Raw genomic sequence first — 26,617 nt, 5'->3', positions numbered from 1 at the left:
CAACACAATATAAATTCTTTGACTACAAATAACTAGAAGAAAAAATTTGGGTTGTTAAATAGCATGAACATGGCTGCAGATTGGTTGGAGATAAGCTCGTTCGATAACAACACGTTAACAACGGTCTGCACATTGAAAATCAATATCCGATCAAAATACTAGCGTGATCAAAACCATTTAAAAAAACAACACTGAAAAACACTCTTCTGTATAACTATAGTAAATTTTTATAATGTATTTTACTTGTCAACTCTTGTTAGCCTTGGTTTGATTGAAACTAGAAAAACAACAAAAAACACAAACAAGTTTTAAAAGCAGACAGACAGAAGAACGAATTGTATATTCTCATATCAAAGTATTATAATATTGCAGTATGTTCACACGGTCATGGTATTGTAGCTTGCTGATTTTCAAGAGATTAGTTGTCTAAACAGAAGATTTATCAGCTGAGAGAGCTCATTTTCAGCTTACTGATGCTTTTTACTTCGATTGGATGCCTCTTACTTCAATTGAATGCCAATTACTTCAATTGGATGCCTCTTACTTAAGATTGGATGCACTTAACTGGAATTTGATGCCTTCTAAGCAAGTTAGTCGGATGCCCTTTTGATTTCATTGGATGCCTCTTACTTATAATTGATGCCTCTTAGTTCAATTGGATGCCTTTTAACTTTCATTGGATGCCTTTTTGAATACCCATTTTCTTTATTTCATACTTTCACTTGATCAAAAACTTTTACTTTGATTGGATGCCCCTTACTTAATACTGACGCCCTCTAAATTATATTAGAATCAAAATATTACTGACGACAGACACTTACTTTCTTGATATGACATGACATAACATAAGAATTCCGCAAAAATGACACAATATAACAAATTCCTGAGGGAAATGAAAACTCCTCGATAAATTTAGATGCAATAAAAAAAGGTTTTAAGTCGTTTGACAGGCTATTAGTCAAAATGACAGATATTGTTGTATTTCATAATATACAGGCCTTGTTCAACTAGCTAGCAAAAATATTACATTGTATAACATTGTTGTCACTCATAACAGTCAATCAGGGGCCATGTTTATTTGATTTTTAATTCTATTTGTAGGTGTAGAAAGATTTTAAAATTAACAACAAAAATTCAACGCAGGGCGATATTCAAAATGTTACGTTATTTAATTTCAAATAAGTTTACCCCTAAATGCTGCTAAAGGATAACAGTCACCTTTGATAAAATTCAAATTTTTATTATTCTTTGTTAATAAATCAACCCAAAATACACACGTTTCAATCATCTTTTTTCAAGGAAATGAATCTCACAATAACTGAATGGCTTAACAATTATGTAAATTTAGATGAAATCCTGTATTAGCCGTAAGCTGATCTAGATTGCACAATATTATTGAAATCAGTCAAAGGAATTTTGTCTCTGAATCTAGCGAATTGAAAAAAAATTTCTTTTTTGTATGAATTATCAAATGGTAAAGGGCAATTCTCTTACATCTTTAGAGAAAAAGACAGAATGCCAAAGAGTAGTACAGCCATCTATTTCACCATAAGAAAATTCAGAGCAAACATCATCTCATTTATAATTCAGAAATAAATTGTCATTTAAACCTGACAAAATATCAAGAAGTCGTATCTAATTTCTCTGCACACAGTCTAGGCGATTTGATTATAGTTTAAAATCACAAATCACAATTCTTTTCATTATACAGCTATAAATACTCTGATATTGTAGGGAACATAAAACCACTTGTACGCTTCAACAACTTTCAATAACGTCTTGGACCGTTATTTTATTACCTGTTTGTATTTATCATCTAAATATAGAAATATAATGTCATTAACTATAAACTCAGAGGCTATTATTAGCTAATTATCAAGAAAAACTGAAGACTTTAAACCAAAAATTCATGTCTTATTTTTCAAAAATTGGATCTTATTATTCGTACTGCTATTATTTCAAAGAATGGACTTGTCACAAAATGAACTTGTTACAAAATAAACTTGTTACAAAATAACATATTAAGCTTTCGTTTAAAAAAATTGAGCTTTCTTATGTCAGAGCTTACAATCCTTGTTCAGCATGAGTTTAGATATTAAGCTTTAGTTCAAATAAAAAGCTTTCTAAGACAGAGCTTACAATCCTTGTTCAGAATGAGTTTCGACAATGTACTACTGTACAGAAGTCTTACAAATATCAGACAATCAAGCACAATGTTTGATTTCAAGCCACAAAATTCCACAGTTTTAATCTACCACTGTTTGTCTTTCAGTCACAGCTTAGTAGGAATGTTTTCTTAAAAAATGATTTTAAAGTCCCAATATATCAAAATTTCTCTCTCTTTTTAAAGTCACATTGATCAGAATATATTAATCAAATAAGTTATCATTAAAATCAGAATTTTAATCAATGGAATAATAAGTCTCATTTTAATATTTACTGAAAGATTTAAACTGGAAGTAGGAGGATTACTAAAAGAACAGTTTCTCCAACCACCAATGTCAATTAATCAAGTTTTCGTTTCTTTTAATTTGAGATTTTATTTTTATTCTAGCCAGTACAGTAAGGGTCTAACAACAGCCCTCTGGAACCTAATGACAATAACCTTTAACCAATCAGAACTAATGCTCCTGACAATGTTCACGTCACAAAATCGTAGCACCGGAGAGCGTACAAATTTGGTTGCTCCCAGAACTTCTCCCCAAACAGTGGTATATCGCTCTATAATCAATGTATTGAACACTATTTTATCAGTGAAAATATTTTGTTATTATAATCAATATAATGTATATCAAATATTTAAGAGATTAAGTCAGTGATTACAGTGGATAAGTAGTGATTATAACACAATGTAAACATTCTTAATATCTTATTTCATTATTATCAAAATACAAAACACAAATATCTCTTAAAGGTTTCATTTTATAAATTAACTTCCGACTAACATCTAGGCAGGGAATTCTTAACCCTACAGTACAACTGTAGAATATTAAATCTGTTAATGTAAAATTTCCTTTATAAAATCATTCTGTAAAAATGCAGACATCTTCCTAACTTTAAAAATATGTGTTTTCATTCAAATTTAGAATTGGATCTTAATTCTGACTATAAATTGAGCTCTATATAAATATTTAGATGACTATACAGATAGCTGAAATTAAGCTCTATCAGCAGGTAAAGTAAATATTTAGATGACTATACAGATAGCTGAAATTAAGCTCTATCAGCTGGTATAGTAAATATTTACATGTCTATACAGACAGCTGAAATTAAGCTCTATCAGCTGGTATAGTAAATATTAAGATGACTATACAGATAGCTGAAATTAAGCTCTATCAGCTGGTATAGTAAATATTTAGATGACTATATAGATAGCTGAAATTAAGCTCTATCAGCTGGTATAGTAAATATTAAGATGACTATACAGATAGCTGAAATTAAGCTCTATCAGCTGGTATAGTAAATATTAAGATGACTATACAGATAGCTGAAATTAAGCTTTATCAGCTGGTATAGTAAATATTAAGAAGACTATACAGATAGCTGTAATTGAGCTCTATCAGCTGGTATAGTAAATATTAAGATGACTATACAGATAACTGAAATTGAGCTCTATCAGCTGGTAAAGTAAATATTAAGATGACTATACAGATAGCTGATATTGAGTTCTATCAGCTGGTAAAGTGAATATTTAGATGACTATACAGATAGCTGATAATAAGCTCTATCAGCAGGTAAAGTAAATATTTAGATGACTAGACAGATAGCTGAAATTGAGCTCTATCAGCTGTTATAGTAAATATTAAGACGACTTACTATTCCTTAGAATTAGAATCAGCTTAAATCGTTGTAGTAGTGGAATTAAATTCTATATTTCCAGCTACAGATTAAGACAGATTAAAGAGACAATAGAAATAACTCTAGCTTAACTCTGGGATATTAAAATTATTTTAATTAAATCACGTAGGTTTTCATACTATTTGTTTTGCATCAAATTTAATTTTAAAGTCTGAAGAAATGTTAGTAAACAAGACTGACGACTTCGAAAATTAAAGATAAGAGTTTTAGAGTCTAAAATTCCTCAGAAATGAAACTCTTCAGGGAGTTATACATCCTTATTTAGCTAATAGAGACTCAATGCAGTATGCAACAAGACAATTTTTTCCACAAGAACCTTTCACAAATTTCGAGATTTTACCCTAACAAGCTTTTTAAATTATTTTACCTGTCAAAAGGAGCTCAGTTTATCACCCCCCCCCCCTCTGTTTTTCTTTATCAGTTGTTCAGTATCAGCTCATAGAGACAACTCGATGTGGTTTGCAATAAGACATTTTTTTTACAACAAACTTTTTACAAATTCTTAGTTCCACCTGCTAAAAGATGCTCAGTTTATTTCCCCCTCCCCTTCTCTAGTTTTCCTCTCCTATGTCACTAGTTTAAGCGATAAATAGAGTAAGAAATACAACCCGATCTCTGTCAAATGATTATGTCACACCTAATCTAGGTTAAATGGAAATAAAACCACAAATATTGAGAGATATAGGCCTAACATATCTAAAGATAGGCCTAGAAACCAAGGCAACTAGACTTTTGGGGTAAGAAATAAGGGTCCAGCTAGGGTTTAGAATAAAGGACATGATGGATATAGCCAGTCATACAGACAGGCTTGTATCATATGTTACTACATTATATCTACATCTGTGTAATATCAAACTAGGTCAACCAATAACTCAGCCTATAACACTTTATGCAGGGCAATACCAGCTTCACATTGCCTTGGTGTACATTTCTAGCCCATGCCTAAATGCATTAAGAATAAACTGAAAGTGTAAGAGCAGAGGGCATGATGTTATTTTAGGGGCTATTTTGTTTTCAGTTTGTTTACTTCATAGATTAATGGCAGACAAAATTTTTACCTTCAAGTCACTTCATGTTTCCTTCAAAAAATCCACAATTTTTCATTTTCACATATCCATGGCAACACATTTTAAATCCAAACACATTAAGGAAATAAGTTAAGACATTTTAAAGCACTGTTATAGAGTAGCTAAGAGAAAATTCATCACATAAACAACATTCTAGTCTTGAGAAAATTACACTTCTGCCATGTACCCAATAATTATCACACTGCCACCTAGTGGTGAACAAACACCATTACATCAAGGGGAGAGAACTGGGTCTTGGTTTTTTACATAACTATTATCATTGAACTGTTAATTATTCTTGTTCAGCGTTGCACGGAGAACAAGTCGTGCCTTTATGCGCATAGAAAGTATGATAATGGTCCACACTGCTATAACAATACCTTATTTAGTTTTTAATTCATCAGATATCAGTCTCCATTCACCTAATTGAAAGGGAAACGCTACTTCATTTTGAAGTGAATCTGTTGAATATTTTTTTTTATGAGTAGGCCTAGATCAGAGTTAAGTACATGTAGGTACACTAATGATTGTTAAATTGATTTGACAAATAATTTTGTATTTTTGTATTAGTGTATGCGATATTACTCAATCCATTATGAATCCTAAACCAACAATCCAATTACACTTAATTTACTATGTGGACTCTCTGAAAGATATGCCAAGATGACCATCTTAAATATCATTTTAAAACTACAGTTCTTGAATAAAAACAAAATGATTTGAGACATACTTTTGTATTTGTGTATGTGATGGTACAAACAGACTAAATTTACTATGCGAACTCTCTAAAAGAATGTCAAGATGACCCTATGAAATACATAAACCAAGAACTAACGATCCAAACATTCAAACACAAAAATAAATAACAATGCCATTGTAAAAACATTAGTCTTTGGATTTAGGAGCATTATTTCTGTAAAAAAAACTGCAGATAAAAGATTTTTGAGATTATTTTGAGAAGACTAATAGCATTTAGAAATTATGAGTACGATATATGGACACAGCTTTATGGAACAACAATCACTGGTTAAAGTTTTATACATGTCCCCCCCCCCACCATGTCGTCCTCAGGCAAAGAAGAGTGGGCATGCCTGGCTTCAGATACATCTGTTATTGTAATTTATAGTAATAGAACTATTATTTTCTAGTTCTTTCATGTTACCATATGTTACAAGCCACACTTCTTTTTAATTTTCATCACATTATGTTATATTATTATAATTGCTATTATTAAATGGTAATATGGAGAAATACTCCAGTTTGCGGTGTATATAATTAAGGATAGAAATCACAGCTGTATTATTACTAGGATCAGATCAGTTAAAATGAGTAACTGAGCTCTCAGGGTTCCTAGCATGGAAATAGGAATTCTAAAAAGGGGGCATTTGCAAATTTGAATATAAAAGACTGTAGGACATTATGTAGCATGGATCCAAAAATTTATTCTTTTGTTGAGGTCGATTTCGAGGCCTGAAAATGCAAATTTTATTTCGAATATTGGTGAAATGAGAGAAAAAAATTCTGAGCTCACTGTTCTTTTACAGAACATTTTCATACATTAGAATTTTTACATTAATCCAAGGAAAGATCACTGCCAAGAGGGTTGTGGATCAAAAATACGTAGAAAAGAATAAAAAATTTTTTCCTTATATCTAACAATTTATAGGATAATCTGAAAAATAGTAAAATACACCCATGCTACCTGAGTGTTTTTTCATCAGAATTTTGACAGGAAGTCAGAAAATTTTCTGCTAAGAGAGCAGAGCTGGACATCGACAGAGGTTTCCTTGGATAATCTCTTAAAATTGTTAAAAAAAGGCATACACTCTTGCATGTTCCTTTATTAGAATTGGACTGAAAATCAGGGAAAATTTACAGCCAAGATAGTAGGACTTCAAAAACGCCAAAACCATTTGATTGGGTTATCCATCCATACACGCCTGTGTGTTCTATTTCTAGAATTAATGTTGACTGCCAACGGGGCAGGGCAGGATATGGATAGAAGTCACCATGACATTGATCTGAAACATCCATCCTAATATCCGTATCTTCAATCTGATTAGTCAAAACACCTTATATATATAAACGGCCTACGTTTTGATTTCAAAATACCTTCATTAGCCCCTAGTTATCACTGATATTTCAATATTATCTTGTAAATGCCAACTATACTAGTTAAATAAGAATAATGAGTTCTTTCCCCTTGTAGCGTTGTATGTTTTTGCCTTCACGGAAGAGTTTAAGGGTTAATATAATAAGATAGGAAGGGAGAGTGCTTCTAGTTATAAGATATATGACATATATAATATACTTATAATTATCATTAAACAATAAAAATAAAAATTGATTAAAATAACGAAGACATAATAGAGGGACGAACAAATCACATACAACTGAAGTTGATACATTCAAAAATGTTCAAACGTATTGATGGAAACTTCTCTCAAATGTACCGATGTAGAGAGGTACTAATGTATTCAACTCCACTGTACGAAATACTTCAGTATAGCAAACATTATAACATCATTGAAATAAGTAAATGGGTACAGATTATCTTGGAAAGATCAATGCAAAGAGGTTTGGGATCCATTGGGAACTTTTCAAGTTGTTATTCTTGTAAAATTAATATTAGAAGTTTGATCCAAGAACTAGCTCCAAAACCTAAGTTGTTATCCTTGTAAAATCATTGCCAAGAGGTTTAACCTAGGACCGATTGTTAGAAAGAATCCTCATGAATTTAAGCTGTTATCTGTGTAAAATCTTTGTATCTTTCTTGCAACGAACTGACAGATTTTTCCTTCCTGTCCACGTTTGGTTGTGTTGAATATTACCAGCGTAAACAAGAGAGGGAAGAATTAAAATAGAACTGAGAAAATATACTTACAGTTGAGCTTGTTGTTTCTCGTCTTTTTTCTTCATGGACATAAGTAATGACGTAAGATCATCCTTTTGATCCATGATGGATGGATAATGTGACAGATCACTGAAAAAAATTACTCAAGATTAAGGCCATGGTATGCCATTTTCAGGGGTTGATCAGAGCCTTGAATGTTTGTAATTAGTCTTCAGAAGAACTAAAAGTGCTTGAAATTTAAGATAATTCTGGACACACATGGTTTTGAAGGCTCTTATTTTGAAGCTGAGCTGTGAACAATTTAACTGATTAGCTTAGGGTGCAGGCACACGAGCGGTCTTTGTTGCAGATTTTTTTTCCTTGGACTAAATTTCTGAAACTAAGGTCAAACAGATTGTGAAACTGTCCCTTTAAGCAGGGCACACAGATATAATTTGGAGTAATGAAGACATGAAATGCTATGCAGTGTGCAATAAGGGACATCCGAAGATAACTTGAGCTAGTGAAAACAGATTAACCTACCAATAAAAATGAAGTTGAAAACCTCAAATTTCACCAAAATAAGGCCACACATCCTACAAAAAAGAAAATTAACATTATTACAGTTTTTATACCCCAACATCTATTTAACAGGGTTTAAATCTCTTCCATTTCCCTGTGAACACTCAGCACTTGAAATTGATAGTCCTTGCTTCGGACGGAGACCACATGCTTTCTATTTCACCTCAACACAAATAACAAATAGCTGGCCTTACCACTGAAAAAAGTCTTATCTACCTCAATGAAATTTACCCAAAATAAAAATTTAAAAATCAACATCCACCGATATTGTCACATGTTTTTTGAGAAAGGAAAATCAATGGTTTCAATCTATTGTTTTAACCCTGTCATCTAATATTTAAATAATGACAGTTTTTATTTTTAAGGGGAAGGCCCACTTATATATCAGTAATACTATTTACATGGCCTACAGACGAAAGTAGAACTGTTCCTTGAATCAGTCTAGTCACATAGTTCCTGTTATAAATAGATCTTTTACTACAGACAAAAGTGGTGCTGTATCTTAAATTGGTCTAGTCAGGAAGTTCCTGTAATGATAGATTTTGTCCTACAGACAAAAGTGGTGCTGTCTCTTGAACCAGTCTAGTCGTGGAGTTTGTGTATTAAATACAGGTAGACTGGGTCAATATTGGTGTATCTGTGATTGTGTCAACATGCACTATGTATGCACAGTTACCCTGTCTAGACGCAACACAATTACAAACAGCCAGTAGGTGAGATAGGCCAACAGCCAATTGGTGAGATAGACCAACAGCCAATTGGTGAGATATGCCAACAGCCACTTGGTGATATAGGTCAAGCTAACTGGTGATATAGGTCAAGCTAATTGGTGAGATAGACCAACAGCCGATTGGTAAGATATGCCAACAGCCACTTGGTGATATAGGTCAAGCTAATTGGGGATATAGGTCAAGCTAATAGGTGATAGAGCTTATGTCAACCGCCAAATTGGTAAGATATGCCCACAGTCTACTGCCCGTAGTTTAAAAGCTGCTAACACTCATTTCAAAGAGTTGTCCTGATGAGGATTGTTTCTCCAAAACATATGTCAGCATTAAATAATCTCTTATGTACTACGAAGAAGGTGATAAGTAATCTTTAGGTTTGTGAACTCTGTATCCTTTTCAGAGAGTCCACATAGCTTATATCTATTAAATGTAATCATTAGGTTTGTTAACTCAGTATTCATTTAGAGAGTCTACATAACTAATATTGTTTAAAACGTAAACAGGTTTTTTAACTCTCTATCCTTTTAGTGAGTCCACATAGCTTATATCTATCAAATTTATTCATTATGAGAGTCCACATAGCTTATATCTATCAAATTTATTCATTATGAGAGTCCACATAGCTAATATCTATCAAATTTATTCATTATGAGAGTCCACATAGCTAATATCTATCAAATTTATTCATTATGAGAGTGCACATAGCTAATATCTATCAAATTTATTCATTAAGAGAGTCCACATAGCTAATATCTATCAAATTTATTCATTATGAGAGTCCACATAGCTTATATCTATCTAGTAAACTGGTATTTAGGTTTGTGAACTTTCTATCCCTTTTAGTCTATATCTAAGAGTGCTATTTCTTTATTTTCTGTATTTGAAGAAATTGTTTTTCATTTGAAGTATTTTATATCATTTATGTCTATTTCTGACAGATCAAAGCTATAATTTAATTCATTGAATAAAACCATAAAATCAAATAACACAATATTTTTCCCTCAAATAAACATGGAAAATTTTTGCATCATGAATCTATGGTGTTTTAACTCCTACTCGCTGCAGATTTTCCTGGAGGCCGTTAGTCTCCACTCTACTGACATCATAACTGTTACTATATTTAGCTTATAATTGGACGAATTACCGTGTTTATCAGAACATTGTCGTTTGTCGTGGAATATTTATTGTTGTTCCAAAACCATTATTGGCGTCACAATTTCTGTGATGATATCATTGATTACGTTCTGGGAAACAAAAAAAAGAAAATATGCTAACGTGACACTTTCTGAGTTTCCTCCATTATTGATGTATTTAGCTTTGATATTAATAGAAGGTATTGTATTTATTGAGAAAACACTGTTTCATCTAACAAGTCTGTAATTAATTTTTGATTAGCTTAATAATAATTATTGAAGAATAGAAATCCCAACTGTGTTATCACTCTGTAATCCGCTGGCTCTTAGATCAGGTCCTTAAATTACTCCCCTACTCATTATAAATACTTACTTTTTCATGATTTTCTCTTAGATTTTTTGTTAGAAATCCCAACTGTGTAATCCCCTAGCAATTAGATTAAAAACTGTGATCAATAATTATAAATGACCAAAATTTAATGAAGTTTGCTTGGCGATTAGATTTAAATATGGCACAGATCTAGTTGCTTAGTTTTGTATTTTTTTTTTAATGGTTACTGGTGATCTGAAGAAATTACTAGGTATCTCATGTTCTGGATTATATTTCATTCAAACAATCTCTAATTATAAGCTTAGGCTTAGGCTAATACCATCTTTTATTCCATTACACAAATATCCAGTGAACATTATTTGAAGAAGAATTATATCAGATTGATGGAAGATAAAAGTGTAGTGCTCGTACTCTAGATATATCACTAAAGAAGATCAAAGATTTGTTTTTTCTTCCGATTGTTATCCTAGGAAATTTTTCCTTATAGCATATATCACAGTGGCCATATCATTTACGGAAAATTACAAGATTAACATCATTTTAATATTTTCCCTCAATATACTATATATACAATCACAGTTATTTTTAGGTTTGTTTTTTTAATTAAACACGCCAAATTGTTACTTTTTTTCATTAAAATTTTTACGTATTATATCTACTATTTACGCGAAATAAATTTTTTGATTATTATAAATATTTATTGATTGCTTCTAGTGAAAATAAATTGGAAGTTTCTGTGACATGACACAATAGCTCATGATAAACTGACATGTAACAGCTGCCACTGACATAAATTCCATTCAATCATAAAATTGATTGATTTAGAGAAAACCTGCAGGTTGATATCATGTAATACTTATTAACACAATATTTTCAAATTATATTCTATATTAAATTATATCACAAATTCTCATAACAGGGGAAAATAATTATATATCCTTCTCCTGTTTGTTTAATATTTCGGTTAACTTGAGTAGGAACATAATATATTATTTATTTGCGTTATTTCATCATTTCACACACCATTAAACATCTTTTATTTCTTTCAAATGATGAAAATGACAACCAATGCAAAAAATTGTTATTAGAAATATGCTTTAACAGAGAATTTTTAATTCAAATGTAGGTTATTTTCATGTGAAATTTGAGTGTCGTATTTATTTCAAATGTTAAATCCCCAAACCTTGTATTTCTAAGGATTTGAAGACATTCATAGACAAATGGCATGTAACTTAAATCTTATTGAAAAATTGTGAACGGACAGGAAAATAGTTAATTCCGAGCTCAATATAATATATATATATGCCCTACTGTGAGTGATTAATATAGGCCTATCAATTCTACCCAAGGGGTGTCAAGTTAATAAACCCAGATGCAGGGTGACATAGAGCGTGCTAGAAGAGTAAGCATGCTCCGTCATACAATCTGTCACAGATAAGACCCATATTGCAACCTTTCTAACCCCTTGAGGCCCTTGGCCGTCTTTATTAGCTAACATTAACAAACAAGGTTAGCCTTTAAGTCTTATTCTATGTCAGTCTGTGTTTCAAGTCACTGACAGTTCACTGATCCTTTGACCTGACTGCCAAGCTGTCGTCCTACAGCACAGTTCCATGTACATTTGCTCCCACCTAGAATATGACATGTCACACTTCTACTATGGCGTGAGATCAGTAGGCCTAGTTGCAAAAACATAACGGTTCTTGTCAAAACACCCACGAAACTCGGTCAATAGACTAAGAATTTCGATCACTGTACGTCAATTTAGGTCATGAAAGATTGTACATGCATGTCGTACAATGCATAAGTTTGCTCACGGCGTAGTTTCCAAGGGACAGTAAATATTTCATAATCAAAGTTCTGCCTACCTCTAGATACGCGGCCATGTTTGATGTGTCACTGTAAAATTATAATCATGACGTAACATGGACAAGGCATCGCCGCTTCGTTCAGTTTGATCGTTTCGGGATTTTAACAACACGAGTTTTTTGTCTCATCTTAAAGCCAAGGGATTGACTGAGACGGTCTCCATTTAAACCAACCAAGGGACTAATTAGCCTTGTTGTTAATGGAGAAATAATTTGCCAGAACAGACGATATCCATGGTTGGGGCAGAAATCATGTGAAGATGTTATGAGCATGCGTAACTTGTACTTCCTGTTATTATAACGGTAAACAAAAAAACTGATACCTGTAAAAAATAATGCAAAATACGCAGTTTCCTCGTAGATCTTTGAGGAACCCTAAGAAAGTTATGATTTGAATAAAATTTACGTAGCACAAGATTTTCTGAACATTTCAATTCCTCTCTTACTCATTTTGTTTGATCTTGATTAATTTTTATACAACTATCACAAGCGAATTAATGGTCGAAGGGAGATAACTCGATTTAACAATTTATAATAACAGACTACAAATATAATACTAAAATTTAACAGATGTCATTGTTATATTAATTTGAAGTTTTTAATAAAGGTTTAGAACATAGGGGTTAAAAAGCCAAACCAGGTCGACTCTTGGAAGCACTGGCGGGGGCATGAGAATACAAATATGACACCTTACACAAAAAACATGCAAACTAATAATAATTTTATAAAAACATTTATTTCAATTCCCTTAGATTTCATTACAAGTACAATTTAAATAGATCTCTCCATTTCTAATTTCTCCGTTATCAGAGTAAATGAACAGATAGCAGTCTCAACCTGTGCTTGTGGTTGTGGTTGTGAAAGTTAACAAGCCTGTGAAGACACAAGACACTTGATGTCTCATCATATAAATAAAATTCAGAGAGTTCACATCTTTAGAATGAAATAATATCACAGTGAGGTTATTATAATGATTATTTACAATTTAATAAATCCACAGGCATTTGTAACATTTAATATATTTAGAACACAGGCATTTTTCAGAAAGCTAGGATGAAGAAACTATCAATTATTTTGACCAAATATTTGATTAAGATCAAACTTTGCTCTGAAGCCAGATACACACAAAGTATTCAACCTAATTTTAAATCTCATGTGGCCAAACTTTACTTATGCCCGTGTTCTCAATAATTGTGTTACCAATGCCTGTGTTGTACCACAATTTTAGATAATAAATAATGGGATAAAATCAACAATGACGATATTGTACAGTTTTTAAGAACTTTCTACGAATCTTCGGAATTCTTCCAATCCTATTTTACCTTCCACGTTATCTGTACATTCAGAGATTAACTGAAATTAAAATATTTATAAATTTTTATCAATTATAAAAACCAACAGAGGTAATATACATCATTTAGTCAAACCAGCTGTAAATGGGTACAGATAATCTAGGAAAGACCCACGCCAAGATGTGTAGCCAAGGACCAACCTAACGTTCTTATCTTTGTCGCCCCTGGATCAATATCTAATTTGAGCTTGATCAACTGATAATTCTTACAAGTTGTCCCACATCGTTCATTTTTTGGTGTAGAGCATTTTAATTTGCATTGGACATTTTTTTTTGTTTTTTTTTAAACAATATTCATTCATGATTTACAATGGATAATTACATAATATGAGAAATGGTTTCAGAAACAAGCCGAAGCTTATACTAATCCGTTACCAAAATTACGAGATTTTTGGTTAACTGAATTGTTACGCTTGTAGAGATTTTTATTCATACTCACAGCAATAAGAACATCATCATCTGTTGGTAGTTGCAGACGTCTGCACAATTCTCTCATATTGTTAGCATCAATATAACCAGTTCTATCTTTATCATAACGTAAGAACATCTCATCTACACGTGTTTTATCAGTGATGGCTATCTTCTTTAATTGAGCTCGTACTTGACTTACTAGATTCTGTAAATCACCAGCCCTGTGGTAGAAAAATATGTTTTTATAGTTTTGTCTACTTGGTATTTTCACGGCCTGCCTTTCAAAGTTCAGTATATTGTCTTTGAGATGTCTTTGGGAAAGATTGAAAGTGTAAACGTTGGCAAAAGTGTAGTCTTGTGCAAGTTTCATGGCAAAAGTTTTCTTGTTTCCTCCTTGTTATCATTTCTATAAGTATTGAAGCCAGTAATTTATCATATTAGCTAAGAAGAAATAAAGAAAGAAAACTTACGATCGTTTGATAGTTAATGGAGCACCTTTAACAACAGGTTTGGAGCTAGAGATGGTTGTTTCACCCAGTTTCTGGCGTAAAGATTCCACTGTTTGTGCTGAAATTTAAATTAATACTTTTTATTTTTCATCATATTCATTTCAACAATCTACTGGCAACTCAAAACTACATCACGAGTTTTGAAGATAAACCCTGACTCGAAAATACTATGTACTCGCCATATTTATTATTGGGTAGAGTTTTAAATATTGAAAAGATGAATATAACACTCCAGAAATGTATGAAGATGTAATACATACCTGGAAATTGTTCTTTATGTTCTTCCATATACTTTAAAACATACTGATCAGCTGAGGTGATGACAAATCTATGTTTAAAAACTTCTACCACAGCACCAACATAGAAATCAGTAGGACCATAGAAAGCAGGATTGTCAGGCTGGGAACCAGGTCTAGCAACTCGTGTTCGCTCCAGGAATTTACCTCCAATAATACCAGAGTTTCTGACTGGAGGTTCATAAATAGTCATCATGTCGTCTGCTAATCTGTATGACAAGATAAACCTTCGACCTTGATCTTCTGGTTTCATTGAATCCTGTAATATTAACAATATCAAATATTTAATGATGTTATTGGCTAGATTATGAAATGTTAATGGATTCTTTGAAAATGATTCTGAGTTAAGAAGTTCATCTGCAGAGTGACTTATGGCCAAAGATATAATCTACAATGTAGACTCTTTGAATGGGTTGTCTAGTTGACAAACCCTAATATCGTATAAAAGTTATAAAATTTGTGGAAACCTAAATAAACATTAGGTATGAGCACAATTTAAAAAAGATAAACTCAGTGGAATAATAGACTGGAGAAGGGTAGAAAAACAACTGAATAAACCAGACATAAGGACAGCATTGAAACCCCATCCCTCAACAAATCAGTAACAGCCTTACCATAATGGCTTCAAATCTAAGAACTTTGTGATCATTTTCCAACATTTTGATAAAATCTTTTTTAGGAGGCTGTGGCACCAGAGATAAACAGGATTGTAGAGAATCTTCCATGGAACCAAAATTATTGTAGGGTGGAATTTCCTGAAAAATATTAAAAAATAGAATATAAACTCAAACTGTTTTGAAAAAGAGACTTATTACCTACTTTTCTGCTGTTAATTGAGCTAATAAAGAACTGCAATGCTCTGCAGTATGGAATGAGGGAAATTTTTAAGCCAAGGACACCACGTTTTAATGAAACTCACTAAATGAACCACTGAGAAATTGGTTGCTGACTCTTTACAAAAGTTATTATTGAAACAAAATCGTGGTTTATAATTATCAGAAAGCGAATATTCAGAATTACAAGTAAATTCACAATTTCTGGAGTAAGAAAACTTACCATTTTAGGAAGTTCCTTTGCCACGCCCTTCACATCGACTGATGCAAACTCTGTGATACCAAAATTATGATAATAGAAAGATTTGGTGAAATTATCACAATCATAAACTAGAAATCTTCTACCATAAATCATCACAGTTTTACCAATCAGAAAATCTTTAGGTGTGAAATATTCCTTGATTTCGTGATCCGTGACCTCCATCGTGATCAGTGGGAAGGTCTTTTTAATATCGGAACGATCCTTGGGTACTTTATGACGACCAATCAACACAGGGAAGGGATCACGTCCATCGTTTGGTGTGTGGACTTCCCGAACCTCTAGTGTATCATCTACCAAGTAATACTGAAATTAAAACAGAAATTTATATGAAAATACCAAGACTTCAATATTCAGTAAAAAACATTTATTATAATAGTCAAGAACAGTTAAAAACCTTGAAAAATTTTAACTTTATGACTGAACTAAGTTGAACAAGTTAAATCCTACTTTACTTTACCTTTTTCTAGTAATAATTTTGAGCAAACGCAATCCCCTTCCTACAAATTTCCCTGACAAGTCTCTCTGTCCGTACGATCCCAGACAAGAAAACTGGTTGGAGTAAAGATTAATACTGGTACTTACATGTACAATAAACGGCCTCATTTCACCAAACATACTATCTTTATCATCCCATAGACAGAAAAATCTCAAAACTTTACGATCTAATTCTAGAAACTGTCGACTCTTATCAAATGATGATGGTGTACTGTAGGTTTTCAGAGCTGAGGCTGCTTTACGCTTCTCTATATAGGGATCTGTTGGCAGCGATTCTGATGGGTTTACTATTATACCTTCACTTTCTAGGAAATCCTTAAAAAAAAATATTAAAATTCATACATTAATTTCTGTGATGTGTGGACAATTACTTGATAGTTCAATAGAAAGTGAATTTGATTATTGCATGTCAAAAATCCTGATGCCAAGGCCAATGCTTTCCAGATGACTTAAATACGTCCTTTTTCAGTGTCTCCATTTGTACTGTACAGCCCAAATTGGAAATAAGGAATCTTTCAAATTATGCATTGATGTAAATTATGACACCTTCTGCCCCACCCCCAACATTTCAACCCCAAAAATAAAACTGAACTAACCTGTGTAAACTGATCACAGCTGACAATTCTAAATATTTTACCATATATAGTAATATTCATTCCCATATTAATATCTTTCCAATGATAAGTATCACCTTGATCATTTTTAGGCAATTTCTGTCTTTTTATCAATTTACCTGAAATAATTATAACAAATCATGAGATTTCAGTCAAATTCAATACAACCTTAACATACATGTTTGATAATCAAACAAGAGTAAAGCAGTTAAACCTGATGTTCCATAGTAAAATCATCATGCTAGATAAATGAACTCTCAGCCCTGGCTATGATCACACGATGTCTTGACCTAACAAACTGGAGAACTGAAGTTTGAGCTTTGGCCATGAAAATGTCTTGGACTCAAATTGTCTACATACCTTGTGGCATTCCACTATTTTCAACATGAGGTTCTACTACAGCTATAGTATCATCTTCTAGATAATAATATAAATCAACTGGTCTGACACGATATACCTCGGCCGGTGATTCCATGATATTCTGGGTGAAATATCCATTGAATCTTAACACCTGAAAATATGATAAAAAACATGATCAACTTATTTGGCTGGAGATTACAACTAAAGATAAGATCTTGACAATCTGTCTGTCAAATTCTTTAAATTTCATATTAAATTTCTCTTCTATCAGCTAATTTTCTTGTTATTTGCATCTTTGTAATCACTGTTCAATACAGATTTGACAGATATCACAGTCAATGAGTTAATAAATTGGTACTGTTTATATATATAGGGGGAAAAACTGACATTTAAGCTCCAAACTTCAACACAGAACTTCTAGATAATCTTATTTTAATAAAAATACTTTTAAACCTACCTTTTTATCCCAGGCTACATGAGCTGGTATAAAATCAGTGGGAGGAGCCTGTTTAGCCTGGCCATATGTTAACGTAGGATGGAAATTAGCTAATTCATCTAACTCAGCTTCATTCAGTTGATTTCTAACAATCGCTTCTCCTCCAATTCCGAATTCAGGGCGAGCTGGAACAGCGTATCCATTGTTATATTTCAATGTCTGACTTCTGTGATATCTCATATTCTGAAACATAAAATAAACAATCAGTGAATCAGAAAGAAGATATCTAGCATGCCATGATCAATGTCAGGTTGGATTCATTCCACAAGAACAATCACAGTATTCATAAACATAGAATAGGTTCAGCTAGGCCACTTTTTAACTTTGAGGTTTGGCAGTAGAAATGTCCACACAAAGATCTAGATACTAACTGGGCCTAACAATCAATCAAAAAAAATGAACTGTCTTCAACTTGAGAATCAGGTTGAAAATCTTGTGTCAAATCTAAAAAGAAGACCTACCGTTGGATCTTTGAAGCTGTTTCCGGGTAAGAAAGGTAGTCCCTCCATGTTTACTGTTAGGTTCAGGTGTTGAAATGAATAACTAACTGTACAATAATATCAAAATCATGGGAGACGTTCTGTTTATTCTACAAAATCTCCCGTTGTTAACAAACGTTGCTATGGAAGCTTCGTTACGTTATCTCTCGCGAGAATTTCTGTAGTCTGTTTACGGTTTCTTTTCTTAAAGAGTTCTACGACAAGTCGTCCACGGAACAAATCGGACGGTCCGAACTGACAATTACGACAAACGTGGAAATGAATCGTTTCTACGGTCAGTTTTACGCTTAAAAATTACAAACAGTACTATGAAAATCGATAATAAAGAATACCTTTTAAACTACATGACTGTTCAAAAACTAAACTTGGAGTAGTTCGATCTGAGCACCCTTGTGAACAGACATATCGAACGTTGCCCAAGATGGCGTCTATCGGAATGTCAAAACTTTGACATAAGCTAATAATACCCATACACTCCTTATTTCTACTTTTTATTGTTTGATTTTGGGGTGAAATTAACCGAAGATGATGTGAATTAAAATGACCGAAGTGAGTAGCTTGAATATTTTGTAGAAGATCCAAAATGTCGTCTGTTTTTCTGAAGTTGCAAAGTTATTTTTAGAAAGTGAAATATAAACTTATTTATTATTTATGTTGGCTATCACTTTATTACTAATATTAGTTTATGTGAAATGTAAAACTAACCTAGATTTCATAGCAAGATGGCCATCAGTAGAATACTTATGTCTAAGTTATTGTATAATATTTGATATTAGATGTGTTTTAAGTATTAAAAAGGTCAAAGTTTGGGAGTAGACCTGCTCAGCAATGATATTGAATATTGTGAGATATACCTGTATTAAAATTTGGCGTAATAACGTGATATATCGGTTTATTATATTTCATAGCTGGTAGCTAACGTCAACCTGTGCTCTGCTGCTTAACAGAGCAACTCCTGACTGTAGAACTATCTATGTTTGTATATCTTACAGGTGAAGACAGGGATATTATCAGTACAGAATATAACAGGGAAAAATAAATCACGTCCAATACGCCTCCAGCTGTCAGCTGATAATCTGATACTGCAGCAGGAAGAATGGGTCACTGCTGCTCTTCAGGAGGAGGATGAGGCCTTCTTAAATATGGTACGAGATGTGACGATAATTAAAGAAAATGGAGCAGGGTTAGGTCTATGTGTCAAGGGAGGTAATGAACATAATCTCCCTGTTCTCATCTCCAGAATCATCAAAGGACAGGCAGCTGATGCCACTGGTAAACTCGTGGTTGGAGACTCCATTTTAAAGGTAACTTATTAGAAATCAGGCCTAATATTGGGAAGAAGTCAAGCCAACAACTTGTAGAATAATAAGTTATGTTGTTCTGTAATTTAGCAGTGGAGTTGTAATGTCTGCTGAGACAGTGGAATAGCTCAGTTTGTTGCGATTGTCGTCTGCTAGGCTATTAGGTGTTGTATCAGTTGTATTTAAATCCTCCTTGAGGCATGAAGAATTTTGATGCCACTGCCAGTGATTCCAAGAGTGGGCCCTGACCCTGTGTTAGATATCAACCTCTATAATTGTTGTTTTTTATTATTAAAGGTCAATGATGTAACTGTAGAGAATGCTAACCATGATGAAGTTGTCAAGTTATTAAAAGAAGCAGGGGAGACAATCTCATTAACAGTTAAACATTTTAAACCTGCGTCTCATTTTTTAAATAGAGGTAAGTTTTCTGTTATATTTTACTTTCAGTTTGTTGGCCTCTCATAATTAACTAAGGCTTCAAATAATGATAATAATATCTTGATTGGGATAACATAATAAATTAATTAACTGTTATTAAAAATTCAGAACTTGCTATACTTATACTTCAACTTTGTATTTTATCATTCCAGGAAATAATTACAGGAAAGATTCAACAGAGGAGGTGAGTTTTCAATTTGACAGTCTTTTTGATCAAACTGGGCTAATAACTCATTACTCCTTCTAGATGGCTAAATAGTAATGCCATATATACCTCATTATGTTCTTAATGTTATCTTATGTCATTGATTATTATTGTTTTTAATATAAACAGTATCAATATAACTTATCAAAATAACATTGTGTTTTTAGGAAAGACAGTTACATATACCAGGGTTACCACGAATAGAGAAAATCTGGTCCAATGTGGTAGGAATACCGTTATTATATGGCCGGGTATCTCGGTATTTCCCTGGCACCGACAAACTCAGGTCAGTTCCTTTACAAACAGGGTTAAAATTTAGCTATACATTTAGGGAGAAAAGAGTTCTACTTCACTGCAAGTTTGGAATATGTTTTTGCAAATGAGGACGACATATTTGATAAGGATAAAGCATCTGAATATTAGCTCTTTCAGCTGACTTGAGCTCATTTTGAGTAGGAAAAATACACCCTTTTACTGAGCCAGAGCTTTCAGATCTAGATTTATGTCGGCTCTAAACTCCTAACGTTGATTTGTGTTGAATTCAGTATATATTTGGTATTTTGTAGGAGTAACAGTTTTGAAGTATTTGGTGTTGATGGAGCTAGTTCTGGTCCAGTATATTGTGAAGATAATAGACTAATGGCTGAATGGATTCAAGCAGTAACCACTAATATTGACAGTCTTCTTAATCAAATGGTATTTAAACCTTTATACACCCCACTCTAAATAGCTATATATGGCCATCAATGGTAGTGTCTATTCTATGGTAGAGATCTTTGATAGATAAATTGATGAGGAGAAAGTATAACTAAATTTAAAATCGATATTCTATTTGATTTCAGCTTGCTATTATTACTGCCATTGTCTTTATGGAACCAAATAAGTGGCCCAAACTGTATTTTAAAATACATGTAGACATATGACCTCAATAACTTCTGAAATCAGCATAACTTCGGCCATTGTTTTGTGGTGAATATATTAAATAAATTACTCACATGTCGTGTGGTGTTTTCAGATTCAAATGACCAACAGATTGTTAATACCAGAGGAACAGATCTATCATATGTGTTGGACCAGTGAGAAGATGTCAGCTGACCGTCACTGTCAGGCATGGAAAGCCAAGTTTCTCTCGTTGAAGGCTGCTGATTTATTACTCTTTGATATACCACCTGTAAGTAACAAACGATATTTTAAAGAGGGTTTATGATCTAATAAAATATGGTCTAATAGATATTACAATTTCAGTCAAAATGGTCTTCTTATTCTCTGCGATTGATTCCAAGTGTCCCAGAGGTATTTCTATGATCATGAATAAATCAATAGTAACGTTAAACATATACTCATATATGACTATATGATATGATATTAATTTTGTAGATGCATGCTAGAGACTGGAGTATATGTGAAATGAAGTATAAGGTATATGAGTGTATGTTTAAACTGTTAGAGGTAAGTCACCAGTCTTATATACTGTATCAATACTTGAAAATAAATAGCAACCTGTGGAACAAATTGCCTGAGGGCTTTACAGCGCTGTGGACAGATTCAGTGATCCATTCTTTTAGAGTTACCTCATCTTGCTTATGATATTTGTACATGATTTTATAATATTTTTAATATGATTCTCTGGTACTTAATTTAAATTAATAATCGCACAGGACTCTTTCCATCTGGAGGAGAGTTGTAATCCATAGCGCCTAACTATTTGCTTTTTCATAGCAGTGAACTACCCAAAAAATTAAAAGTTGTGTTCAAGGGAGATTCAAACCTACAGCACCTTACTCTGTGTTGATATTTCAGGATAAGGAACAGCCTGATGACAGACAGTATTGTTGTAGAATACAGACAGGTAGTGGAGATGATATTGTATTAAGTTTAGAATCCAGGGCTGAGTTATTACAGTTAGAGAAAGCCTGGTATAGATCTAATACTCTAGCAATAAAACGTCTTGTGGTACGTATCTTATAGATATATATCATATACTGTATAGTTGTGAAGACAATACGCACCATTTTATTATATGAAGTAGAACAGTTAGTTATTTGTGTCAAATACACATGCCAGCATGTGGTACTTAACCAAGAGATTCAAAAATATTCCTGTCGACCAATATGTTCTCTTCTCTTCACCTGTTGCCAATAGGTAAATCTATTTTATTTTAACTTTAAAAATGTGGATTGTATAATTGTTGTATAGTTATATAACTCTAACAGATATTTTATCTATCAGCTAGTAATAATTTATAATTAATTATGAAATGAGAATTATGATTGTATTTTGTGTTTTAGAGTAAGACGTTTGGTTGTACGTGGAGAGGAGCTCTATCTGGTCTGACCATTGATCTAAATTTTGGTTTCTCACTTTATGATCATGAAACTAAGGTAGGAGGAGTTATCTCTATTCTATTTATTGTTTCAATGAATGTTGTTTATTATTTCAACTAAAACCAGGTGCTTATGATGCTATCTGTCCAACTGAACAATATATCGTATTATTTCTGATCTATTTTAGAGTTTTATGTGGACTTATAAATTTTCTCAGTTAAAATCTTCCTCTGATGATGGGAAGAAAAAATTAGTTCTGACTTTTAATAATGAGAACTCCAAAGAAACAGAGACCAGGGTATGTAAAATTTAATATTTAGTTTAATAACAGAAAAGCCTAGGAGACTGCCAGGGTACCAAGCTTTAGGTTTTCTAGAGTGTTACCCATACTTTTGGAAAGTTTTGAGAGCTAGTATTGATTATTTGATTGTTTGGTGTGCATAGTTTGTAATATTTAGGATTATCCATTCTACATCCCTTTCAGAGAGTCCTCATAACTAATAATGTTTATGTGGCATGTAGGTTTGTCAACTTAACATCTCTTTCAGAGAGTCCACATTGCTAATATTATTTGTATATTTTTCATGTCTATTAATATTGTTATCTCAGTATGTTTATCAATATTTCTATAATCCCTGATATATTTTGTATATTACAGGAGATAGAATGTACAGAGTTACGTACCCTGATGTACTGTATTCATTCATTTCTCTCAGCAAAACTCGCTTCCATTGATCCCAACTTCTTGGCCAATTTTTAAATCAACTGGTACCAAATCTAGCTCTACATATTTCGTCTCAGCATTTTCTAAGGGTAACTTCACTCATTCTAGAGAAAACTTTGATAACTGAATTCTTATTATATTTTAAGTTAGTCAAAATACACCAGAAGACATTGGTTATCAAAAATAGTTCTTCCGAAATTTCCTGTGGGTTAGCGCCTTTCGAGTTTCGACAGCTTTTTTTAAAAGCAATGATGTAGCCCAGAGAAAATAAAGGAAACCAAATATTTTGAGTCTTAAGATGTGTTTTAGTCAGAATGAATGAAGTTACTCATATGAATTAAAAGAAAGAAAATGTCTAGAGTTGTTATTTTAAAAAGATTGATACTGGCTAGATAGTTATTGTCATAATTACTCTTCATCTTTATCAGAATATTTTTAATATCATTAAACAGATATCAGAATTAAGAGACAGTTTGTCAGATTAATATAAAAACGGTTGTGAGTTTCTATGATAAAGTCATTGTTTTGTTTATCAGTATTAATGAGACTTATTTTTCTAACTCAAATGGTCTCATAGGTAAAGCTTTACTGCACTTTCAAAATTAGTAGCACCGTAGAATGGACATAGATCACAAAATGTAGCTTTTGTATGCCCGTTTTAAAGAAAGACTTAAATCATAAAGCTATAGTAGCACCATAGAATTGACATAGATCACAAAACAGGTTTGTAGCTTTTATAATTATTGAAAAAAGGACCTAAATCATTTATGAATTACTGGTATTGTTAAAGATATATTTAGAAATTTAATAGCAAATAGTAAAGGTACAATAATTTAAGTGTTTTTTTGAAAATAAAATTGTTAATTATTTACACTTGTTAAGATAAAACAAAATTGCTATATTGGATGATAAACGCTAGAGCAATATAAGTTAATATTTTACCTTTTATCAGTAATTGTAGTTGTTATTCTGAATTCCTAATCTTTGCTGAATCTGAAAAGATAAGAAAAAAGCACAATTGAATAACCTTGCCATTATATTTTCAACTTTTATAAAACCATGCTTTATATATAAACCACTTTTGTATTCATATTCAACTGCTTGTGTTCCTATTTTACCCTGTGCCAAAACTATCTGATTTTGATTTATCAAGGTGTATTAAGTTGTCTAACACCTACAACCCGTAACACCTTGATCTAACAGATCTAAAGTTTCTCTCTTATTATTAACAAGTGTCTTGGAGATATATCATTATTCAGTTTGGCCAATTTTTTTTATCATAATTGGTTTGGAAAGCTTCTTTGAAATTTGAAACCAAGACCTTAGTTATTGAATGAAAGTTGCCCTCACACTATAGTGAATAATAGTTGCTTATGATTTTCTCAATAATAATTTTATAAGTTGCTTTCGAAACCTATGACAGCTATTTTTATTAGCAACCATGTACAACTGGTAATCACAAAGTGGAATATACTCTAGACTGTTGATTATTGATGATCATCAAGCTATCTCTTTGATATTTATTACTGCCAAATTGTTATTATTATTATTATTATTATTATATCTTACTACTAAAACACATACTAGTTATATATTTCAGTCTATATTGTTTAAAATGTGTTACATTGTTTGTACTGTGACAATATTAAGCTTTTAATGTACAAAATCTGTTAATCTGAAAGAGAAACAAGTTTTTAATACACAACATGTGTTACATTGTTTGTACTGAGACAATATTAAGCTTTTAATGTACAAAATCTGTTAATCTGAAAGAGAAACAAGCTTTTACTGTTAAAAGAGGGTGATATTGTATTATAATTACAGAAATTAAGCTTTCAATGTTAAAACTTTACAATTTGTGCTGAGCCATAATTAAGCTTTTATGTAAAAATTTGTTTAACTTGTATCTAAAAGCTGAAAGGAAATTAAGCTCTTAAATCATGAACTATGTTAATTTATTTGTACTCGAGGAAATTTCAGCTTTGAATGTGAAAAATTTGTTGAATTTTTTGTTTTAATAAGTTTTTAAATCAAAATTTGCATAATCTGTGATGTTATTTTGATAAATTATTTTATGATTGGTTATTGTATTTTCTTGAGGGATTTTTGTTCACTGTAAGGTGAAATAATGGTGGTAAAGAATTATCACAGATAGACAAATATCAACCCAAATATCAGCTGCAGATTTTTGTGGTGGAAAAGATGTGGCATCAGAATTTTTCTTACTTTTAAGGGGATTCATGGCAACTAATTGCATAATAGATGACAATTCATCTCTCTATGGTATATGTACTTAAATTGTGACTTTGATTATTAACATGAAACTATCTGGTAAATAAAATAGTTTTTATTAGAAACGGGTAAAGGCTGATGAAGTCGTGTCATAAGAAATTAACAGCAACAGTCACTTTTGTTTTGTAATGTAAATTATTTAATATCACTTGTGCTTTAAGACAGTTGTGATGTTTTGTATTTGTAAATTCTTATTGCTTATTGATTGTGGCTTCCATTTGATAAATTCTGTTTAGTATAAAATATTATTGTATAGTATTTAAAACTTTCTCAAACTAGTGATTATACAAATACTTAACAATATATAATGTGGTTAACACGCTTAGTTTTAGTGGAATTGTAAACCCACAGTCTTCTGACTGAAATTTAGAATGGTATCAGTGTTCCTGATACACAGACACCTGTTTGTATCAATAGTTGACTCTCTCTATGATAGATTATATATAGACTGGTATATACAAACAGGTGCTTGTGGTAATATAGGGGTATATGTTATATTACAACAGACACCTGTTTGTATCAATAGTTGACTCTCTCTATATATAGACTGATATATACAAACAGGTGTCTGTGGTAATATAGGGATATATGTTATATTACAACAGACACCTGTTTGTATCAATAGTTGACTCTCTCTATGATAGATTATATATAGACTGGTATATACAAACAGGTGTCTGTGGTAATATAGGGGTATATGTTATATTACAACAGACACCTGTTTGTATCAATAGTTGACTCTCTCTATGATAGATTATATATAGACTGGTATATACAAACAGGTGCTTGTGGTAATATAGGGG

At 32.2% G+C, this 26,617-nt stretch overlaps 2 protein-coding genes across 2 annotated transcripts; one reads left to right on the top strand and one right to left on the bottom strand.

The window, feature by feature from the left end:
- Positions 1-13,115: 13,115 nt before the first annotated feature.
- LOTGIDRAFT_195429 (hypothetical protein) lies at positions 13,116-18,686 on the bottom strand. Its single transcript, XM_009065022.1, has 11 exons — positions 18,489-18,686; positions 17,989-18,210; positions 17,532-17,682; positions 17,154-17,290; positions 16,645-16,872; positions 16,024-16,365; positions 15,582-15,722; positions 14,932-15,226; positions 14,633-14,729; positions 14,191-14,383; positions 13,116-13,753 (listed from the first exon to the last, which is right to left on the bottom strand). Exons 1-11 carry the CDS (start codon positions 18,534-18,536, stop codon positions 13,676-13,678), a joined length of 1,932 nt encoding a protein of 643 aa, XP_009063270.1. The 5' UTR covers positions 18,537-18,686; the 3' UTR covers positions 13,116-13,675.
- A 381-nt stretch (positions 18,687-19,067) lies between these two features.
- On the top strand, positions 19,068-23,558 carry LOTGIDRAFT_235611 (hypothetical protein; the record flags this gene model as incomplete). Its single annotated transcript, XM_009065021.1, has 12 exons — positions 19,068-19,076; positions 19,520-19,831; positions 20,126-20,249; positions 20,422-20,453; positions 20,642-20,760; positions 21,041-21,170; positions 21,490-21,645; positions 21,852-21,923; positions 22,275-22,427; positions 22,763-22,855; positions 22,986-23,096; positions 23,457-23,558. The coding sequence occupies 12 exons, from the start codon at positions 19,068-19,070 to the stop codon at positions 23,556-23,558; spliced, it is 1,413 nt and encodes a 470-aa protein (XP_009063269.1).
- Positions 23,559-26,617: the final 3,059 nt, after the last annotated feature.

This window comes from Lottia gigantea (genome assembly GCF_000327385.1).
Source record: "Lottia gigantea unplaced genomic scaffold LOTGIsca_67, whole genome shotgun sequence".
Lineage (NCBI taxonomy): Eukaryota > Metazoa > Mollusca > Gastropoda > Lottiidae > Lottia > Lottia gigantea.
The sequence above is the reverse complement of the archived record's forward strand: the minus strand, read 5'-3'. Positions and strand labels throughout refer to the sequence as shown.

Excerpts from the sequence above, each read along its gene's own strand:
- LOTGIDRAFT_195429 (XM_009065022.1), bottom strand. The coding sequence starts at position 18,536 with ATGGAGGGACTACCTTTCTTACCCGGAAACAGCTTCAAAGATCCAACG. Across the intron at positions 18,211-18,488 it reads ACAGCTTCAAAGATCCAACG|AATATGAGATATCACAGAAG; the intron begins GTAGGTCTTCTT and ends TTTATGTTTCAG. Across the intron at positions 13,754-14,190 it reads ATGATGATGTTCTTATTGCT|TTAATCTCTGAATGTACAGA; the intron begins GTGAGTATGAAT and ends TTTTAATTTCAG.